The following is a 24134-nucleotide window of genomic DNA, read 5'->3' as shown; positions in this document are numbered from 1 at the left end:
TTACGTTTTGACTCGTTGTTATCTTGTACCAAAGTATTTAAAAAATAAAAAAAACAACTTTTTTTTCATTTTTTTTTTTTTAGATTGACAGAAAACAAAAAGTATTAGTCATAATTGCACATCCAAACGTAAATATGAGGGGAATTATGTTAAAAAACACACTGCAGACTTTCAAGGCTCTAGCTTTATTCCTTGCAAACCCTTAGGGTTTTGAGTGTGTCACAACAATACAAAACGCATAACAGAGAAAACAGGCAAAGAAGTAAAGAACAGTTTCTTATTTCAGATTTGTGTCTCCATTAGGCTAGATACTACTGGAGAGTGATTGGTATGGACCTAACAGTTCACCCACAGCACATCAGTAATCCCATCCTACTGTAACGTGTCCTGCTGCTTCAAATATGATGTATACCTGTGGGTCATTCCATAAAGCTGTGTACCAAAAGTGTGACATACATCGTGAAAATTGAAAGTGTATGAATAGCTTGTTTTTATGGTTTATGTGACAGATATAGACATATGCCACGGTGCCATGCTAAACAAAAGATACGTTTATGCTTTTTTTGGGTACGAGGGGTGGTCGGAAAGGTGTGTAACATCACACATGTTTTACCTTACATGTTGTCCAAACACACGAGACAGATAACAAAAAGCCATAGTATAATAGTAACAAGCTTTATTTGCTTCCCATTCTGATTTTCTTCGATTAATCGTTTTCCGAAAGAAAAAAACTAGTCGATCGAGTGTGTTCAAATCTTGATGAAAACTCAACAGTTTTTTTTTTACCTTAACTCTTACAACTGGAACAGGACTAGGCTACAAAGAATAGCCTAAGACTTGAAAAAGAGACACTGAGCACGTATATCACAAAATAAAACAATAAAATGTCGAACGTTTGGAAAAATATTCACTTTTAGAGCGAAGAGTCGCGAAAGGTTGCCTACGTAACATTCGTCCCTCATTGGTAACGACTCATAAAACGCTCCACGCCTGCTGCGTTCAAAAAGTTGACAGAATTGTTTTCATGGAAAAACCTTTCAGCGATGTTGAAGAACATTACATGCAAAAGAAACACCAAGTTTCATGCGCTGCTAAGTGACAAATGTAATTTTTAACAATCCAGCGTAACAAGAAAAAATATAAACGAAGCTTAGTGGCGACCCGCGAAAGGCAAAATCACATTCAAATCGAATCGAATTGACAAGGCGCACATTCTACGCATTCACTACACATCAGTAGTGCCTGATAAAATACCGAGTCGCATATATTCGTGTTCACGTAGTTCACGGTTGGTTTTATAAACCAAATGTTACATAGAAATTATTAAACAACTCAAATTTTAAACCAAATGTTATGTAGGAAATCGTTATTTAACATTCCAAATGCACACTGTAAACATGAGTAGGGGAAAACAGCTAAGTGCATATATGTAACATTAGCACAAAACACAACGAAGATGTATATCGGGGGGGGGGGGGGGGGGGGGGGCGGGTTCATGGCTGCATTTCATTAGCAGCCACACGGATACTTAAAAAACAAGATGTAGGCTAAGAATGTCACAAAAAAAAACGCAATTTTTGACGTCATTTTCTGTGTTTGCTTTTATACAAAACACTAACCAACCTAACAATCTTCTTGATTTTATTATCATTATCTCTTTGGTCAATTTGCAGTGTGTTGATATCCTTATAATTATATCATTCGAGAAGCAAGAGAAACATTCCTAAATCTAACTCTAAAGTCATGACCCTCTCCTGGTACACAGCTTTGTAGAACAACTCCTGTACGAAATACAGTCACCAAAAGACACTGATGTGATTTATGAAGAAAAAATTTCCTTTCTTCCAGTCACTGAACACACACAACATCCTGATCACTGTTGTCCCTGGTCATCCTGATGTAGTGTAATGTTCAATGTTCTCCCCCTCCATACACATTGCCATCTCGTGCTTCCTCAGCCCGAACATTCAGACGACGCTGTCCCGCATACTCCTTTTTGGCGCCGACGGGCATTGACAGCAGAAGCAGCGTCAGCATGGCGGACCCAGCTTCCACTTCAGCAGCTAGAAACACATAAATACATCCCATAAATACATGTACATATATCGACAGGTTCAAACTAAAAGCGGGGGCACAACAATTACTCTTCATTTCAAACCTAAGTAGGGTTTACACACTTTTATAACTTAGAGAGAAATTCTACTACTACTACAAGTATTAATACTAATACTGGTTACATAACAAAGATAGCAGAACAATGGTGACTGCGCGTGAGAGAGCGAAAAATAAAAATACCCCAAAATACTTTACTCACATGTTTGACAAATGTAACAAACTTTCGACCATTCTAGAGTTTTCCTCAGGCACAAAACACAGAACAAAGAAGAAGACAGACGACAGAACAGAAACTGAGATCTTTACATTACAGTATTGTTTGGTCTTTTTATTATAAAGATACTTCTACTTTTCTCTGTACAGGTTTGTTTACATATCTTAGTTCTTACATGAAGTAAACAATGAAGTAAGCAAACTCAACCAGTGAATATTTTTTCCATCTTTTACAAAAAATTATTTTCCACAGTGAGCAAGTAAGTTGGATAAAGAGAGTACAGCAAGACACCAACCTGTCACTTTCTTGTCATGTCGCTGGTAGGTTTTCAGATGCATGGCTGGTATTCCCACCACTGCACTGAAAGTCTCTAGAACAGCGTAGCTCCCTCCCACCTCGTGACTGAACAGTACCATCATTGGATTTACTTCAAAAGCAATGTTTTTGCTATCACTGTCCTGCATTCGAGGTGATGACAATTGACATCTTTTTCTCATAATCGCCACAACCATCGCACGTCAGTAGCAGCTGAGAGGCGAAGCCAGCGTTTTCTCCTTCACTCACAGTTATCGAGAGACCAGTCTCCTTGCATACGGGACATGTAAGATCAGTCGGTAGTCGAGTAAGCTGTAACACATGCGTTCGTCGGCAAGATCTTCGTCAGCATTCATAGCCTCATGTTTTCTTCGAAACGCACACTTCGACTGCGGGTCGCTGCATTTCGACAGTCCCCTATCGCTCGACTTGCTTCGTCTTTTTGACCGCTGCTGCTTTTACCGCTTGCAGTCTCCTCTTCCCTCCCTTTGCTCTTGGCATTTTACAGTCAGTCTGATACAAAATTCACTATCAGAACACAAAAATAGCGATGGCAAACAACTTTTTCTACGCTCACTCGATGTTCAACTTTTGCTTTTTTGTGTTTGTTGACATCATCGACAAGAGGAAACCGCATTGCATTGTGGGAACGAAACTGTTGCATTGTGGGTAGGAATGCCATTCATACAAAAGCATGCCGGTTTTCTGATTGGTTAATCTTCAAGTCGTAGTAGGCTTCTCCCTTATTTGGAATATTTCGTATCGTCGTCTGCGTTGGAAAAAACCGCGCGAAGCCGTTTATGGCAGTTTCCGGCAGTGACGTCAGTTCGTTGAAACGGTTCGGGAAACTTCGGGCTTTTCTTTCGTCTGCTACGCGAGGCGATTCCTCGAGCGAATTGTGGTGTTGTAAAGTGTCAAAAAAAGGTTATTTTAGCAAATATTGCACAAAATAAACGCCAACAAGCTTCGGTACACATTTGTATTGGCTAAATTCATACATTTGGCACCAGTTTTAGAGCAAAATAGTGTTTGGAGCTGTTAGAAGGGGTGTTCATGAGTCAAAATCAGGCATAATCACAACATCACAAAAATCATGATTTTAGTGAAAATTGAGGTGCCGTGTCTTCCCTTAAGTGGACGCTACTGAGATTTATCTGTATGTTTCTAGTCATTCCATCGTCAGTTCTTACATTATTCAAAATTTCAAACTTCAGTGATAAAAAACAATGTCGGATACGGAGTCATTAATTAGTTTGAGACAGTAGCGCATTAGCTCGCCTAAATTGACCCGTCATAACTACTGAAATGTTCAACACTCCAGTCAAGCTTGAAATTTTGTATTATGTAAGAATGGACAATGAACTATATAGACTATAAAAATAAATGATGTAAGTGTTATGGATCCGATCACCGGGTAGCGTCTACTTCAAAGTGGTAGCGCGCTGCCGGTTTAGCCGTCAATGGCGAAAATCGTCGGATTTGAGAGTAGTGCATTAGCTCTCCTTAAACTCGTCATAACTTCCGTATTTTTCATCATTGAAGTTTGAAATTTTGTATTATGTGAGAATGGACGACGAACTAACTAGAAATATAAAAATAAAGTATATAAGTGCTATGGTTCAAGGTAGCGCGTGCTGGCGCGTGCTAGCGCGTGCTGGCGCGAAGTTTAGTCGGGCCGCGAAAGACCAGTGTCTGAATTCGGTACTGAAAAGTGATTTTGTGAATGCAAGAATTGTACAAAGGATGCACACACATGACACACACACATGACACACACACATGACACACACACATGACACACACACATGACACACACACATGACACACACACACATGACACACACACATGACACACACACATGACACACACACATGACACACACACTGACATGACACACACACACGCACACACACATGACACACACACACGCTTTCCTACCCAGCACAGTGAAGGACTGGAATCGTCGCGATATAACCTTCGTGGTTGAAAACGACGTTAAACACCAAATAAAGAAAGAAAGAAAGAAGGACTGGAACTCTCTACCAGCAGCTGTCGTCGAGGCCCGCACTGTCGACACCTTTGTGTCGCGCGCCTCATACAGGCTAATCCAGTAGCCACTGTGACTCATGTCCCCTCCCCCCCATACTCCCCAACCCGTGAATTTTAATGGACTTTTGGATGCTGGAAACGCTCAGCGGCTTTCTTGGACTTGCGCAACATCTCATCAATTAGTGCCGAAGTAATCACTACTACTGATTGTGGGCAATAATGGAAAGACAAGACAAGACAAGACACACGAACACACACATACACACACACACACACACACACACACACACACACACACACACAACACACACACACACACACACACACACACACACACACACACACACACACACACACACACACACACACACACACACACAACGGCACACACTCACGCACGCATTAGACTCGAACTGGCTGGCCCTGTTTTCCAAATGTAAAGACATAGAATGTGTGTGTGTGTGGGGGGGAGGGTGTACCAAAATAAGCAAATGAACTCGGTTGAGTCATTTCTACTTTCGTTGCAGCAAACAACACAACAACAACTTGACAACAAATCATATCCGTTCAAATCAGTACACATCAAAAACAACAAAACATATTGATTACAACAACAACAACAACAACAACAAAAACAACAACACATACAACAACAAGTCAGTCGTGTAAGGCGAAATTACTACATATAGTCAAGCTGTGGAACTCACAGAATGAAACTGAACGCACTGCATTTGTTCACAATGACCGTAGTCCGCCGCTCGTGCAAAACGCAGTGAAATTTACGAGACTGTTTACCGCGGAAGTGGTTTCGCTGTGCTGCATAGCATGCTTTTCTGTACCTCTCTTCGTTTTAACTTTCTGAGCGTGTTTTTAATCCAAACATATCATATCTATATGTTTTTGGAATCAGGAACCGACAAGGAATAAGATGAAATTGTTTTTAAATCGATTTCGGAAATTTGATTTTGATCATAATTTTTAAATTTTTAATTTTGAGAGCTTGTTTTTAATCCGAATATATTATATTTATATGTTTTTGGAATCAGAAAATAATGAAGAATAAGATGAACGTAAATTTGGATTGTTTTATATTAAAAAAAATTAATTACAATTTTCTGATTTTTAATGACCAAAGTCATTAATTATCTTTTAAGCCACCAAGCTGAAATGCAATATCGAAGTCCGGCCTTTGTCGAAGATTGCTTGGCCAAAAAGCCGGATATGACGTCATCAAAGACATTTATCGAAAAAAAGAAAAAAGCGTCCGGGGATATCATACCCAGGAACTCTCATGTAAAATTTCACAAAGATCGGTCCAGTAGTTTACTCAGAATCGCTCTACACACACACACACACAGACACACAGACACCACGACCCTCGTCTCGATTCCCCCTCTATGTTAAAACATTTAATCAAAACTTGACTAAATGTAACAAAAACAACAACAACAAGAACACATACAACAACAACATCAACAAGAACAAGAATACCTTTCATCAACAACAACAACAACAACAACTAACAACAACAGCAGGGCCGGACTAGGCTAAGAGGAGGGGGGGGGTTGCCAGTGGTGGTCCAGGAGGATGTTCCCCCTGGCGGGGTCAAGGGGCAGAGCCCCTTGTGGGCGTCAGGGGGCAAAGCCCCCAGAAGCTGATGGGTAGGTCATATTCTGAGATAGGAAAATGGTCGCTCCTTGCATGAAACGGCATAAAATAAACAATAATAAAAAATGTTTTAAATAAGTGAGGTACATGCTTAGGCTAGGGGGGGGGGGGGGGGGGGGGGTTGCGCAACCCACATAACCCCCCCGGTAGTCCGGCCCTGAACAGCAACAACACATAATAACGCGGACTACAATAACAAGAGGGGAAGCTTTCAAGGCTTCCGTAAGAAATCGACAAACAGTAACACAAACTCAATCACTCCGTCACACACTCACTCACACACACACACATAAACACACACACACACACACACACACTGACACAGGGCCGGACTACCGGCGGGGTTATGGGGGTTGCGCAACCCCCCCCCCCCCCCCCAGCCTAAACATGCATGTACCTCCCTTATTTAAAACATTTTTATTATTGTTTATTTCATGCCGTTTCATGCAAGGAGCGACCATTTTCCTATCTCAGAATATGACCTACCCATCAGCTCTGCCCCTTGACCCCGCCAGGGGGGGGGGGGGGGGGGACATCCCCCTGCAGGGGCGGATCAGTTGCTTTGTAAGGGGGGGTGCACTGACTTTGAATCGGAGGGGGGGTGCACCTGCACCCTGTGCACCCCCCTCTTGTCCGCCCCTGCCCTGGACCACCACTGGCAACCCCCCCCCCCTCCTCTTAGACTAGTCCGGCCCTGACACACACACACACACACACTGGGCACACATTTGTGTATTTGTTGTTGGTGTAGTTGTCCCTGAAGGAGATGTTGTGCAATCCTTACACACACACACACACACACACACACAGCAGACCGTCACTACGTCCCTCCGTCGAACTATAACTGGGACGTCACACGTTGAAGACTGACAGCAGAACTACTTTTCAGGGATGGAAGGAACAGGAATACTGAGACCAAGGTCACCAAGAGAGCTCCGGGCATGAAGGGCCACACGAACTTGACCGGGACAATATTATAATTTTGTATGATTAATGAGATGAGGATGATTATAATGAGGATGCTATGGATTTCCAATTTGGTTTGAGACTAGGTGACAGGGCAGCACTCTACGCTAACTGTCATAATATATCCTGGCGTCAACCAGGCCCGAGAACTGCTGCAGTGGCCTGCGGTGTTGGTCAGGTAACCAGAACCTAAGCACCCTGTAAGTCGCATTCGTGAAGTGAATGACATGCACTCGGCTGTGCGATCCGAGCGTGGCATGGAATATGCACTTAGGACCACACAACACGATATGCTTATATAAAATGTGATTATGTATTTGCATCCACACAGAAAACGTCTAATACAGGTATTGTCAAGGGCAACAAATGCTAATACCCATAAAAAGTCACATCAAATTAAGAACGTAACTTATAATCTAAAGCAAAATGGAGTAAAAAGGGGAGATGGTGAGACTGCAACAACAATGTCGTCAGAATAAAAACGCTGAGGTGGGTTGGGTGTGCAAAAGAGAGAGGGGGGGGGGGGGTCAGAGTGATGATGACTAACACAAACGAATCTTATAATTCAATTTGACTGCAGCAGCAAGAATTTGGCAAAGCATCTTCTTCTAATCACACATTCACATCTAAACACACACACACACACACACACACACATACACACACACACACACACACACGCACGCACATACACACACACACATACATACACAAACACACATGTATACACAGACACACACATACACACACACATCTAAAAACACGTACACATCTAAACACACATACACATCTAAACACACACACACACACATCTAAACACACATACACATGTAAACACACATACACATCTAAACACACACACACACACACATCCAAACACACATACACATCTAAATACACACACATCTAATCACATAGGTTTACACATCTAAACACACACACACACACACATTTTAGCACACACACACACACACACACACATCTAAACACACATACACATCTAAACACACGTACACATCTAAACACACACACACACACACATCTAAACACACATACACATCTAAACACACATACACATCTAAACACACATACAAATCTAAAAACACACACACACATCTAAACACACATACACATCTAAACACACGTACACATCTAAACACACACACACATCTAAACACACATACACATCTAAACACACATACAAATCTAAACACACACACACACACACACACAAATCTAAACACACATACACATTTTTACATGACACAGTCATTATGTGCACCATGTTATTCCATAACAAAAACAAACACACTAAATACCAAAAACACAATAATACATTGTGTAATTCTGCACCCATACGTTTTGGTTCGGAAGAGTTTGGAGGGTACCAGATTATTTGACTGTGTAGATGGCTGTCCATCAATATTTCTGATTATGTGCGATCGTTTGTTGATGTTGTTGTTGTTGTTGTCATTGTTGTTGTTGATGCCGTTCTTGTTGTTTTTGCCCAGCCAGCAAGACATTAGCGGCCGATAATCGGCCGAACACCCTTCAAAAAGTCGGGCCGGTGACGTCAAAACATACGACGCGGGTGTTGGCCCGACTAACTTTTGCAAAGAGGCAACGAGGCGGCCGACAGGCGGCCGAACACCTGTACTATGGCGGCACGCATCCGGTCCGATGTTAATCGGCCCGATGACTTGTTGGACCTGCGGCCCGACACCTTATGCCGACATCGGGAAGATATCGATTTCAGCGGGAAGACATCGGGACGATGTCGGCCCGCAGGTCCAACAAGCCATCGGGCCGATTAACATCGGACCGGATGCGTGCCGCCATAGTACAGGTGTTCGGCCGCCTGTCGGCCGCCTCTTTGCCTCTTTGCAAAAGTTAGTCGGGCCAACACCTGCGTCGTATCTTTTGACATCACCGGCCCGACTTTTTGAAGGGTGTTCGGCCGATTATCGGCCGCTAATGTCTTGCTGGCTGGGTGCAGCTACAGCAGTATGTACCCCCCCCCCCCCGCCCCCCAAGTGTAACAGTGCAAAATTCACTTAAAGCTACAGCTACAGCAGTACAACCCCCCTCCCCCCAGTGTTACAGTGGAAAACAAACCTACAGATACAGATACAGCAGTATGTACAACCCCCTCCCCCCCCCCCCCCCCCCAGTGTAACAGTGCAAAACACAACACCAGCTACAGATACAGCAGTATGTAGACCCCCCCCCCCCCCCGCCCTCACTGTAACAGTACAAAACAAACCTACAGCTACAGATACAGCCGTATGTACACCCCCCCCCCCCCTCAGTATTACAGTATAAAACACACCTACAGCAACAGATTCAGCAGTATGTACAACCCCCCCAAGTGTAATAGTGCAAAAATTACTTACAGCTACAGCCGTATGTACACCCCCCTCCCCCTTAGTAACAGTACAAAACACACCTACAGCTACAGATACAGCAGTATGTATACCCCCCCCCCCCCCCCCAATGTAACAGTGCAAAACACACTTACAGCTACAGATTCAGCAGTATGTACAACCCCCCCCTCCCCCAACCCAAGTGTAACAGTGCAAAAAACACCAACAGCTACAGCAGTATGTACCCCCCCCCCCCCCAACTGTAACAGCACAAATCGCACCTACTGCTACAGATACAGCAGTGTGTACAACCCCCCCCCCCCCCCCAGTGTACGTAACAGTGCAAAACACACCTACAGCTACAGCATTAATATGTACAACCCCCAACCCCCCCTGCCCCCACTGTAACAGTACAAAACTCATTTACAGCTACAGATTCAGAATTATGTACACCCCCTCCCCCCGCTGCCACCACTGTAACAGTACAAAACATACAACACTCCACCCCCTTCCCTCGTGTAGAGTGCAAAACACACATAGAGCTACAGATACAGCAGTATATACAACCCCAATCCCCCCCCCCCCCCCCCCCCGTGTGCAAAACACACCTACAGCTACAAAAACAGCAGTATGTTCAACCCCCCCCCCCCCCCTACTGTAACAGTACATAACAAACCTACAGCTACAGCCACAGTTACATCTATGCTTGGCGCTGGTGGACAATATTCACTTTTTTGGCCAAAACCGCCAGTTTTGGCCAAAAAAGACAAAGATTTGGCCAAAAAACTCACACATTTGGCCAAATAAAATAGATTTGGCTATAACTTTTTTTGGGCCAAAACTGTCTATGTAAAAGTTTTGGCCAAAACTGTTTATGTTAGCTAAAACGGGAGATTTGGCCAAAGTTCTGCCACATAAAGATTTGGCCCAAAAAAGATTTGGCCAAACAAAAAAGATTTGGCCAAATCTTCACTTTTTTGGCCAAATCTTTTTTGTTTGGCCAAATCTTTTTTGGGCCAAATCTTTTGTATTTGCTGGCGCTGGTGGACAATATTCACTTTTATGGCCAAATCTCTTTTTGGCCAAAACTTTGCTTTTTTGGCTAAAACTTTGCTTTTTTGGCCAATACCGCCAGTTTTGGCCAAAAAAGTGTGTTTTTGGCAAAATAAGTGAATATTGTCCACCAGCGCCAAGCAGCTTGGCGCTGGTGGACAATATTCACTTTTTTGGCCAAAAACGCACTTTTTTGGCCAAAACTGGCGGTTTTAGCCAAAACTGGCGTTTTTGGCCAAAACTGGCGTTTTTGGCCAAAACTATACTTTTTTGGCCAAAAATGTACGTTTTTGGCCAAAAAGTGTGTTATTTTGGCCAAAAACACACTTTTTTGGCCAAAACTGGTGGTTTTGGCCAAAACTGGCGTTTTTGGCCAAAACTATACTTTTTTGGCCAAAACTTTGCTTTTTTGGCCAAAACCGCCAGTTTTGGCCAAAAAAGTGTGTTTTGAGTCAAAAAAGTGAATATTGTCCACCAGCGCCAAGCAGCTTGGCGCTGGTGGACAATTTTCACTTTTTTGGCCAAAACTATAATTTTTTGGCCAAAACTGGCGTTTTTGGCCAAAACTGGCGTTTTTGGCCAAAACTGGCGTTTTTGGCCAAAACTATAATTTTTTGGCCAAAACTTTGCTTTTTTGGCCAACACTGGCGTTTTTGGCCAAATAAATGAATATTGTCCATCAGCGCCAAGGGGTACTCAAAGATTTGGCCAAAAAATGAAGTTTTGGCCAAAACTATTTTTTGGCCAAAACTTTCAATGCAAAAGTTTTGGCCAAAAAAAATTTGGCCAAATCTAAAACATTTGGCCAAAAAAGTGAAGATTTGGCCAAATGTTTTAGATTTGGCCAAATATTTTTTTGGCCAAAACTTTGCACTTAAAAGTTTTGGCCAAAACATGTTTTTGGCCAAAAACACACTTTTTGGCCAATAATGTACGTTTTTGGCCAAAAAAGTGTGTTTTTGGCCAAAAAAGCGAATATTGTCCACCAGCGCCAAGCATATACATCAGTATGCATCCCCCCCCCCCCCAAGTGTAACAGTACAAAACACACCTACAGCTACAGATTCAGCAGTATGTACAACCCCCTCCCCCCCCCCCCCCCAGTGTCACTGTGCAGAACACACATACAGCTACAGATTCAGCAGTTAGTATGTACACCCCCCCCCCCCTCCAAGTGTGTAACAGTGCAAAACACACCACCAGCTACAGATAGATCAGTATGTACACCCCCCCCCCCCCCCAAGTGTTACAATGCAATACACGTCACACCTACAGCTAGAGATACATCAGTATGTACACCCCCCCCCCCCCCCAAGTGTAACAGTGCAAACCACACTTACAGCTACAGATTCAGCAGTATGTACTCCCCCCCCCCCCCCCCCCCCCAGTGTAACAGTGCAAAAATCACTAACAGCTACAGCAGTATGTACCCCCCTCCCCCTACAGCTACAGAAGTATGTTACCCCCCCCCCCCCCTGTAACAGGACAATACACACCTACATCTACAGCAGTATGTACACACCCCCCCCCCCCCCACTGTAACAAGACAAAACACACCTACATCTATATTTACAGCAGTATGTACAACACCCCCCTCCCCCACTGTAACTGGACAAAACACACCTACATCTACATATACAGAATAAGATACAGCAGTATGTACTCCCCCCCCCCCCCCCTCACTGTAACAGCAAAACTAACATTGAGAGCCAAAAAAAAAAAAATACGAAATCACTTACTCGCTCCATCCGTCGGTTGTCCTCGAGTTGACGTCTGAATCTGATTGTCATTGCCAAGAGCCTGACTCACTGGCTACACAACTATTCTCACCGCCACCACGTGGCACTGGGACCAGCACTCAGATTGAGATCCCGAGGCGACATTCGTCTCGGATAACATATCATCAATGTGCTGTCCAACATTCCCAAGAATGTCTCTTCTTTCGATATTAACTTGAACTAAGAAAACAAATAAAATTCGCTCACGCGGGAAAGCAGCAGCCATTTTCACACTCAATCTTGTTTACCGTAAGGAAAGCTATTTGAATATTTCAAGTAAATGATGGCGTATTTTTAAAATGTAAAACTCATGATTTGAGCTCATGCTGTATTTGATTGCAAATATGCAAATAAAACTTACAATTAATTATCCTACTCCTATGTGAAAAAGTCAACAAATATGAATAATTTAGTTTCGCATTTGCATGGTCAGTCTCATAATGTCACGCCGTTGCTGGACCGACGCTTGAACAGGGGACGTAACAAATGTTAAAATAATGATCATCAATTTGTTATCTCCCGTAACTCTGCATATTTTTATCGACAGCAACATTGCGTCGGGCCGATGTCGGGGTTTATTACGTACATTTGCCGAGTTTTACACACAGTCAAAACGGTATCGGCGCGACAACGGACGACGACACACGACATATGACGACGTCACCCGACTGAAATCGTCAGTCGGCCGACGAAAGCTTGCTAGCTGGGATGTTATCATTGTTATTGTTGTTGTTGTTAATGTTGTTGTATCTGTCTGTCTGTCTGTCTGTCTGTCTGTCCGTCTGTCTGTCTGTCTGTCTGTCATTTTTTTTTGGCTCACGTAAGTGTAGCCTATGCGATCGTAACTTTGTCTGTCTGTGCGTGCGTATGTGCGTGCGTGCGTGCGTGCGTGCGTGCGTGCGTGCGTGCGTGCGTGTGTATGTCTGAGGTAGAAACTCTAACATTTGAAGACGTCACATTACATTGACGTCACATTATGACGTAAGGGGGTTAGACGTCACGCGAAGGAAGTACTGAAAGTCTCGGTCATTATTATTTTGAGCGGGCCGAGACTAGTTGGCAGTCGTGTCCCTGTAAGTAGGCTACATGCAGACAGACAGATCTAGATCTAGTGTCTCGCTTTCTTGCACAGTTTCACCTATGCTCTTTCTGTGTGTGTGTGTGTGTGTGTGTGTGTGTGTGTGTGTGTGTGTGTGTGTGTGTGTGTGTGTGTGTGTGTGTGTGTGTGTGTGTGTGTGTGTGTGTGTGTGTGTTACTGTTTGTCGATTTCTTACGTGAGCCTTGATGGCTTCGCCTCTTGTTTTGATTATGTTTTGAAGTTTGTTTTTGTTGTTGTTGTTATTTGCGTTGTTGTTGTTGTTGTTGTTGTTGATTATTTTGTTAAGCAATCACATACACAAGCAAGATTTATGTCTGTCTGTCTGATTGTCTGTGTGTGTGTGTCTGTCTGAGTGGGTGTCTCTCCATTACTCTCTGGTTACCTGTAAACGTTTTATCATTTAGTCAAGTTTTGACTAAATGTTTTAACATAGACTGGGAATCGAGAGGAGGGTTGTGGTGTATGTCTGTGTGTAGAGCGATTTCGAGAAAACAACTGAATCGATTTTCATGAAATTTCATATGAAAGTTCCTGGGTACAATACCCCTGGTCTTTTTACATTTAGTCAAGTTTTGACTAAATGTTTTAACATAGAGGGGGAATTGAGACGAGGGTCGTGGTGTATGTGTGTGTGTGTGTGTGTGTGTGTGTGTGTGTGTGTGTGTGTGTGTGTGTGTGTGTGTGTGTCTGTGTCAATATGTCTGTGCGCGTGTGTGTGTGTGTATAGCGATTCAGACCAAACTACTGGACCGATCTTTATGAAATTTGACATGAGAGTTCCTGGGAATGATATCCCCGGAAGGTGTTTTTTTCATTTTTTTGATAAATGTCTTTGATGACGTCATATCCGGCTTTTTGTAAAAGTTGAGGCGGCACTGTCACACCCTCATTTTTCAATCAAATTGATTGAAATTTTGGCCAAGCAATCTTCGACGAAGGCCGGACTTTGGTTATGCATTTCAGCTTGGTGGCTTAAAAATTAATGACTTTGGTCATTAAAAATCTGAAAATTGTAAAAAAAAAAAAATTATAAAACGATCCAAATTTACGTTCATCCTATTTTTCATCATTTTCTGATTCCAAAAACATATAAATATGTTATATTTGGATTAAAAACAAGCTCTGAAAATTAAAAATATAAAAATTATGATCAAAATTAGATTTTCGAAATCAATTTAAAAACACTTTTATCTTATTTCTTGTCTGTTTGGATTAAAAACACGCTCAGAAAGTTAAAACGAAGAGAGGAACAGAAAAGCGTGCCTTATCCTTCTCAGCGCAACTACTACCCCATGTAAGAAATGTCAAGTCCTTTGTACTGGAAACTTGCATTCTCCCAGTAAGGTAATACATTGTACTACGTTGCAAGCCCCTGGAGCAAATTTTTGATTAGTGCTTTTGTGAACAAGAAACAATTGACAAGTGGCTTTCCCCCCTTTTTCCGTCACGATATAACCTTCGTGGTTGAAAACCAAATAAAGAAAGAAAGAACTACCACCCCGCTCTTCTTGTCAATTTCACTGCCTTTGCCACGAGCGGTGGACTGACGATGCTACGAGTATACGGTCTTGCTGAAAAATTGCATTGCGTTCAGTTTCATTCTGTGAGTTCGACAGCTTGACTAAATGTTGTATTTTCGCCTTACGCGACTTGTTTTTTTACTCCATTTGTTCGATAAAAGTCTTTGATGACGTCATAGACGGCTTATAGTGAAAGTTGAGGCAGCACTGCCACGTACGCCCTCATTTATTGACCAAAATTGTATCAAGCAATCTTTGACGAATTCCGGACTTTCGGTATTGCATTTCAGCTTAGAGACTTACACATTAATTGATGAGTTTGGTCATTTACAATCTGAAAATTGTAATGAAAATTATTTTTTCATAAAACAATCCCAAAACAACTCAATTTTATTTTTCATCATCTCCTGATTCAAAAAAAATATAAATATGTTATATTCGGACAAAAATCAAGCTATTAAAATTAAATTTACGAAATTTAACAACAGATGCACTGTATTCCTTGTCGGTTCCTGATTCAAAAACATGTAGATATTTTATGTTTGGATTAAAAACTAGCTCAACAAGTTAAAAAGGATAGAGGTACAGAAAAGCGTGCTATCCCGCTCAGCGCAACCACCACTGCACTATACTGGCTTGTCAATTTCACTGCCTTTTGCACAAGCGGGAGACTAATGACGCTATTTGTAACCCTCCAATGAATGTTCCATTCAAAATGGCATCCATTCATTAAACATGCATACACGAACCTGATGCCACTGACACGATGCATATCTAATGTTTAAACGCTGTCACGAAGGACCAAAACTGAACAAAAACACCAGTTTTGCAACATGTTTGTGTCAATTGGAGAGCGCGAGTGGCCAAACCGGATTTTTCTTCTGTTTGTGTCTGCATCGACTTGATCTTTTTATTCGCTTTGGAGTGGATAATGTCAATGCCTCTGTGAAAGGGTTCGCTTGACATTACTAGCAAGAACATAATACCGTTTAGGCGCGGAGCAACATTTATAATTGACAGGCGGACCGCATCTTTAACCAGACTGCATGGCAACAGTCACAACTTACAAACACTTCGTTTCGATCGCGGACTTGCCATTTGTTCCAAGATCTTAGAACAGCCAAGTTGTTTTTGAAACTCTCCATTCAGTTTGTAATGATTGTTCATGTTTGAGTAGCACAAATAACAATATGTGACCCTCCACCACGAAATGAGTCGCATGTCACCGTTGCATGATTTTCATATTTTTACATTTTCCTAAAGAGTTTTTTATGCTCTATCCAGTGGTGAAAACCGTTTTAGAAAAGAGCAAAAACTGTTTGAGTTACAAGCCTGTGATTAAGGTGACACTCACACTGTTACAAGACATTCCCCGGACTTATATTGAGCCTAGCGCAGAACCGCGCGAGGTGACATGCGACTCATTTCGTGGTGGAGGGTCACATATAGTTTTCAGGTTTGAGTAGCCCAAATGACAATATACTGATGTAGAACAGTTATTGTGCTCTCTCTACATAATAACCCTACATCATTGACATTTGTGACCAGAGCTCAGAACAGCCAAACTGATTTCGAAACTCTCCATTCGGTTTGTAATGAGTTTTCAGGTTTGAGTAACCCAAATGACAAAATACTGATGTAGAACAGTTATTGTGTTCTCTCTATATCATTACCCTACATCATAAAATAACAATCTCTCTGACGTCTTCAAATTCTACTTTATCAAGTGAATTGCGCTGGTGATTAAGAAAATTTACTATGGCAGGAACTAGCATTATCAAAGAACCTTCTTCGCTGAAACTTGCGCTGATTTTGACAACGTTTGTCTTGGTGTTCGGAGCCAACTCAGCGATGGTCAGTGTGGGGACGTTTGACCGTGTGTTCGTGGAGCCTGGACACGTGATGACATCAGTACGACAATCACGTTCGGTTCACGACTGTGCAGCGACCTGTCTGTCAGCGCCTTGTTCCATGCAGCCATGTTGCACTGGCTTTTGCCAGAGCCGGACGTCATCGGCTTGCTATCTGAATATGACGTCAGAATCTACTGAGCAGCCGCTGCCTGACACCTCTCTTGGCTTCAAGTGCTATGTACGAGGTAAGCCCGTATGATTGTTCCCTTTGATAACTACTTGTACTTGTTTCAGTGTATATCAAATAGCTAATAACTTAGCTGTCTGGTCTGAGATGGCGAAGTGTTAAATATTATAAATCATTACATAAATCAAGAAATAAGTAAATGAATAAATCAACAAATAGTTCAAGGGATGAAGAAACAAATACAGTGGAACCGGCTTAAAGACATCCGACACCGATTAAGCAACCATTAAAAATCGCTAATTTTTTGCCTGGTGTATGTGTAAAGTCTGATAAAACAAATGTGTTAAAACCAGAGAAATCGATCGTAGCGTTGTTAAGATACAGCCTCCTGAATATGTTGACTTTTCAAGTTTTTTTTGTAAATCAGGGTAAGCTATTGGATATGGTATCTAACCGATTAATTAAATCACAACTACTTGTTTTTGTGTGTGGCGTAAATACCGACTTTGTGCACATAAAAATCATGGTTGTTGTTATGAATAAGTGTTACCATTCTTTGTGAAATGGCTAATATTCGTTAATGTACATGACGTTTTACGTGCTAAAATGAGACCAGCTGCTCACTTCAACTGAATATATTTGCTAATTTAATAGAACCATTACATTTTCCAGAAAAGTTGACAAAAACAAACCTGGGTCTACACAATAAGATATCAAAAAAGAATAAACATCGATCGTTAAATTTTTGCACAAGTTTACAAAAGGTAACCTTAACCCCATTTTGAATGTTGGTACAAAGAAAGGTAAACATTATGACACTCGTTGCAAATGAAAAATATGGTTAAATCTAATGATTTTTTTCCTGATCGCTCTTCTGATCGACACCTGCATCAGTAGAAATAGCATAGCACACGAAATACGCAAGCTAGTTAAACAAATCAACCTGTTCAGGGGAGACAATTGATTTGACAATCTTCTTGTATGTAAAAGTAAAAATTGCAAAGTTTTGCCTATTGTGATTAATATTGTCGATTTTTGATTGGGACCTTCCGTTTTTGTCTGGTCGATTTGGAGGGTACCCTTATTTAAGCGGCGGTCACGTGATCCCTGTATAAGATATCTTTAATCCAAAAAGTGATCCTGATAGTCAAGTGAACGGCCTTGACTGGCATATAAAGTTTTAATGACATTACACGGGAATTAATGCTTTAATTTGGGTGCGAAATTTGTTGCAATAATGTTTTGGCCAAGTTTATTTCAATGCCGACACTCAGTATTCAACGCTCCATAGTTACACATCATAAAAGTGTATATACTAGTCACAGACGTCCCTCCTTCCTTGCCTATATTCCCACTTCGTGTTTTCAACCTGTCCAAACTTCCCCAAAGCGTCATAACGAGGCTTCGGAAAGTACCGGATGCAGGGAACGCAAAATAAATTCTTTGAAAAATGCTCGCTATATAGGGAGAGCTGTCCTGACGGATATTCTCTGGCGATATAAGTGTTCAAACGAAACGATGTTTGTAATGTATGTAAACGCCTGGGGTGTCTTTGGCCTAAAACTGGTGCTTTACGGGAGGGGGAGGGTGCCTTTAACAAGCTTATAACTTCAAAAGATAATACTTACGGGAAAAGATTAATCCAGGTCTGCGGTGAACAAATAGATAATTATCAGCATTTTAACCGAATAACCGAATATCACAATTAAGTGTAAAATAACAAGTCACGTTTGTCTCTGAAACTGAAAGATTATTTGTTGTGAGATTGACACCAAATGAGGTCTATTAACGACAACGTCTTGCTTTCAAATGGATAGAGGGTAAGCAAACACCAGTCTGTCCATGCATTCTTTATGTTCAAATCCCTCCAAGCTAGTCGACCTCTCCATCCTCATCAGGTTCAGACGAGTCTCCAATCTCGTCATCTTCTCTATCACTGTCTCCAATCTCGTCATCTTCTCTATCAATGACAATGTCTCCAATCTTGAGGGTCTGGTCGTCTTGAAATCCAAGAACACCTAAATCAACTTCTTCAGACACCTCTTCCCACCCAAGATGAAGCTTTTGATTCGTTTCTTCTTTTCCCTCCCAGTGCGATGCATGTATCGTGATACTAAAGCCATTCTCTAATACTTTTTTGTCCACTCCGTTACTCACGTGCTATTTGTGAAACAGTTCCATTGTTGTCCAGGTACTCTAGCACTGACAGTTGTCACACTGACATCTCTGCCGTGCGCGACACATTTCTAAGGAAGGGAAACCATTTTTTGTTTTAACCAACAACAGCAGACTGAATGATCTTTTTTATTTCCCTTTACTCTAATGATCGAAAACGGGGGGGGGGGGGGGGGGGGGGGGGTGGGCGTTTACTAGGTACAGAACCATGTGCGCAGAATTTGACCCAAAGTAGGGGGTGGGCGTTTACTCGATACTGGGCGGCGTATACAAGGTAGTTTAAGGTAGTGTATTTTTTATTTAAACACCTGTGGTTTTCTACTTGTTACAGAAATACCTGCCTGTCTTTTGAACCTGGGTTACCTGCTGGTCGGAGGTCAGTGTGTTACAATGTACAAAGAGGGTAAGCAATACGGAGAGGCGCGGTCACGATGCGAAGAGGACGGCGGTCATCTGTACTACTACAAGAACTTGGCCACGGATGAACCGGTCATCACTGAGCTGCTACAAACCACGAGTAAGTCATTATCAAAACAGTGATCAAAGAAGTCATGAACAACAAGAAGCATGGATGATTGAAGTAGCAAGGATTTGCTGAGCTTTTTTGACAGAATGTCACGGAGCTTTGACAGAATGTCACGGAGCTTTGACAGAATGTCACGGAGCTTTGATAGAATGTCATGGAGCTCTGACATAATGTCACGGAGTTTTGACAGAATGTCACGGAGCTTTGACAGAATTCCACGGAGCTTTGACAGAATGTCCCGGAGCGTAAAGAGAATGTCACGGAGCTTTGACAGAATGTCACGGAGCTTTGACAGAATGTCACGGAGCGTTAAGAGAATGTCACGGAGCTTTGACAGAATGTCACGGAGCTTTGACAACATGTCACGGAGTTTTGACAGAATGTCACGGAGCTCTGCGAGAATGTCACGGAGCTTTGACAGAATGTCACGGAGCTCTGACAGAATGTCACGGAGCTCTGACAGAATGTCACGGAGCTTTGACAGAATGTCACGGAGCTCTGACAGAATGTCACGGAGCTTTCACAGAATGTCACGGAGCTTTCACAGAATGTCACGGAGCTCTGACAGAATGTCACGGAGCTTTGATAGAATTTCACGGAGCTTTGACAGAACGTCACGGAAAAGCAATGCTTTGCTGACATATGAAGACTCCTGAAAAGGACTTCGCCCACCATTAGTGGTTCTGTTTCAATTAAATCACCCCCCAAAACTACACAGTCCGATTTAAGTTTGGAGTGCATGCTGTTTACTTTACATTTACAGAAGAAATACTTCAACTGTTGAACAGTTAGTCATCAACAAGTTTCCATTACTGCCAGCAAATAGCTAAGTTACCAAACCCTGCATTACACTTCTTGATATGCGTCTTGGCTTCTTCAGTTTGCTTTGTCATCGACTGACAGCATTAGACCTCGTTTGCACGGATCTATACCCTGTAGGGTGGAATTGACGTGTTCGAGTTTGGAGAAGTCAATATCTATTATGAATATATGTTGCTAACTTGAACACGTTGATCCCAATCTCCGGGGTACGGAACAGAAACGGTTTGTTTGTTTTCAGGAAATGGATTTCGTGTTTTGTCTTTTGTTTTTCAGCAGAGAGTGTTCAACATTTATCAATTAACTGCCTTGTACTTTGTTGTCTCCTCGTTATTGTTGTTTATTGAAACCCCGTTGGTTTATTGGCCTTGCTACGGGATTTTAACGTTTGTTGTATTTTCAGCACATCTCAAATGTTATTTCTGCAAAATATGACCGCCATAAAGGCATGCTCCGTTCCCGAACCATGTGCCACTTGTTTTAATTTGGCGTACACGTATTTCATCGTTCGTTTTTTTTATAACCAACATCTTTGATCGCCTTAGATTAAATTCTGTTCTTCTTGTTCTGCACAGTGACCAGTTCCGATGAAGTCTGGGTAGGAGCTGACAGACTGACTACCAGTGACTACCAGTGGCACGACGGGAGTTCTCTGCCGAACAATGATCCTATTTGGTATGGCCCTGAACCGACTCTTGGCGGAGAGTATTGTGTCGGACTTAAAACGACGGCTATGCTTCTAAACGATCTTACCTGCGACAACGAGAACTACTTCATTTGTCAAATTGACGTTTAGAGATCCTGAAAAGAACTTACCCGTACAACCTGGCCTAGCTGAGCGAGACTACATGGCGTTTCTCCTTGCACGTACCTGGCCTAGCTGAGCGAGCCTACATGGCGTTTCTTCTTGCACGTACCTGGCCTAGCTGAGTGAGCCTACATGGCGTTTCTTCTTGCACGTAACTGGCCTAGCTGAGCGAGCCTACATGGCATTTCTTCTTGCACTTACCTGGCCTAGCTGAGCGAGCCTACATGGCGTTTCTTTTTGCACGTACCTGGCCTAACTGAGTGAGCCTACATGGCGTTTCTTTTTGCACGTACCTGGCCTAACTGAGTGAGCCAACATGGCGTTTCTTCTTGCACGTACCTGGCCTAGCTGAGTGAGCCTACATGGCGTTTCTCCTTGCACGTACCTGGCCTAACTGAGCGAGCCTACATGGCGTTTCTTTTTGCACGTACCTGGCCTAACTGAGTGAGCCTACATGGCGTTTCTTTTTGCACGTACCTGGCCTAACTGAGTGAGCCAACATGGCGTTTCTTCTTGCACGTACCTGGCCTAGCTGAGTGAGCCTACATGGCGTTTCTTCTTGCACGTACCTGGCCTAACTGAGCGAGCCTACATGGCGTTTCTTCTTGCACGTACCTGGCCTAACTGAGTGAGCCTACATGGCGTTTCTTCTTGCACGTACCTGGCCTAACTGAGTGAGCCTACATGGCGTTTCTTCTTGCACGTACCTGGCCTAACTGAGCGAGCCTACATGGCGTTTCTTTTTGCACGTACCTGGCCTAACTGAGCGAGCCTACATGGCGTTTCTTTTTGCACGTACCTGGCCTAACTGAGCGAGCCTACATGGCGTTTCTTTTTGCACGTACCTGGCCTAACTGAGCGAGCCTACATGGCGTTTCTTTTTGCACGTACCTGGCCTAACTGAGCGAGCCTACATGGCGTTTCTTTTTGCACGTACCTGGCCTAACTGAGCGAGCCTACATGGCATTTCTTCTTGCACGTACCTGGCCTAACTGAGCGAGCCTACATGGCGTTTCTTTTTGCACGTACCTGGCCTAACTGAGCGAGCCTACATGGCGTTTCTTTTTGCACGTACCTGGCCTAACTGAGCGAGCCTACATGGCGTTTCTTTTTGCACGTACCTGGCCTAACTGAGCGAGCCTACATGGCGTTTCTTTTTGCACGTACCTGGCCTAACTGAGCGAGCCTACATGGCGTTTCTCCTTGCACGTACCTGGCCTAGCTGAGCGAGCCTACATGGCGTTTCTTTTTGCACGTACCTGGCCTAACTGAGCGAGCCTACATGGCGTTTCTCCTTGAACGTACCTGGTCTAGCTGAGTGAGCCTACATGGCGTTTCTTCTTGCACGTACCTGGCCTAACTGAGCGAGCCTACATGGCGTTTCTCCTTGAACGTACCTGGCCTAGCTGAGTGAGCCTACATGGCGTTTCTTCTTGCACGTACCTGGCCTAACTGAGCGAGCCTACATGGCGTTTCTTTTTGCACGTACCTGGCCTAGCTGAGCGAGCCTACATGGCGTTTCTTTTTGCACGTACCTGGCCTAACTGAGCGAGCCTACATGGCGTTTCTCCTTGAACGTACCTGGTCTAGCTGAGTGAGCCTACATGGCGTTTCTTCTTGCACGTACCTGGCCTAACTGAGCGAGCCTACATGGCGTTTCTCCTTGAACGTACCTGGCCTAGCTGAGTGAGCCTACATGGCGTTTCTTCTTGCACGTACCTGGCCTAACTGAGCGAGCCTACATGGCGTTTCTTTTTGCACGTACCTGGCCTAGCTGAGCAAGCCTACATGGCGTTTCTTCTTGCACGTACCTGGCCTAACTGAGCGAGCCTACATGGCGTTTCTTCTTGCACGTACCTGGCCTAACTGAGCGAGCCTACATGGCGTTTCTTCTTGCACGTACCTGGCCTAGCTGAGCGAGCCTACATGGCGTTTCTTCTTGCACGTACCTGGCCTAGCTGAGCGAGCCTACATGGCGTTTCTCCTTAAACGTACCTGGCCTAACTGAGCGAGCCTACATGGCGTTTCTTCTTGCACGTACCTGGCCTAGCTGAGCGAGCCTACATGGCGTTTCTCCTTAAACGTACCTGGCCTAGCTGAGCGAGCCTACATGGCGTTTCTTCTTGCACGTACCTGGCCTAACTGAGCGAGCCTACATGGTGTTTCTCCTTGAACGTACCTGGCCTAACTGAGCGAGCCTACATGGCCTTTCTCCTTGAACGTACCTGGCCTAGCTGAGCGAGCCTACATGGCGTTTCTCCTTGAACGTACCTGGCCTAGCTGAGGGAGCCTACATGGCGTTTCTCCTTGCACGTACCTGGCCTAGCTGAGCGAGCCTACATGGCGTTTCTTCTTGCACGTACCTGGCCTAACTGAGCGAGCCTACATGGCGTTTCTTTTTGCACGTACCTGGCCTAACTGAGCGAGCCTACATGGCGTTTTTCCTTGAACGTACCTGGCCTAGCTGAGCGAGCCTACATGGCGTTTCTTCTTGCACGTACCTGGCCTAGCTGAGCGAGCCTACATGGCGTTTCTTCTTGCACATACCTGGCCTAGCTGAGCGAGCCTACATGGCGTTTCTCCTTGCACGTACCTGGCCTAGCTGAGCGAGCCTACATGGCGTTT

The 24134-nt window shown here is 43.4% G+C and overlaps 1 protein-coding gene and 1 long non-coding RNA gene across 2 annotated transcripts; one reads left to right on the top strand and one right to left on the bottom strand.

Moving 5' to 3' along the window:
• Positions 1-169: 169 nt before the first annotated feature.
• Positions 170-3776, bottom strand: LOC138951142 (uncharacterized). The gene is made up of 2 exons (XR_011451009.1): positions 2625-3776; positions 170-2063 (listed from the first exon to the last, which is right to left on the bottom strand). It is a non-coding gene; the product is annotated as an uncharacterized lncRNA (long non-coding RNA).
• Positions 3777-19746: 15970 nt separating this feature from the next.
• Positions 19747-21497, top strand: LOC138950043 (chondrolectin-like). Its single transcript, XM_070321827.1, has 2 exons — positions 19747-19873; positions 21277-21497. Exons 1-2 carry the CDS (start codon positions 19747-19749, stop codon positions 21495-21497), a joined length of 348 nt encoding a protein of 115 aa, XP_070177928.1.
• The last annotated feature ends 2637 nt before the right edge of the window (positions 21498-24134 follow it).

The sequence above is a fragment of the Littorina saxatilis genome, linkage group LG16, assembly GCF_037325665.1.
Source record: "Littorina saxatilis isolate snail1 linkage group LG16, US_GU_Lsax_2.0, whole genome shotgun sequence".
Lineage (NCBI taxonomy): Eukaryota > Metazoa > Mollusca > Gastropoda > Littorinimorpha > Littorinidae > Littorina > Littorina saxatilis.
Note: the sequence above shows the minus strand (reverse complement) of the source record. Positions and strands in the feature narration are given on the sequence as shown.

What these genes read in the sequence shown, in the direction of transcription:
- LOC138950043 (XM_070321827.1), top strand. Translation starts at nt 19,747, where the DNA reads ATGTACAAAGAGGGTAAGCAATACGGAGAGGCGCGGTCACGATGCGAA. An exon ending in TGAGCTGCTACAAACCACGA is followed by an intron (nt 19,874 to 21,276) that starts GTAAGTCATTAT and finishes TGTTCTGCACAG; the next exon opens with TGACCAGTTCCGATGAAGTC.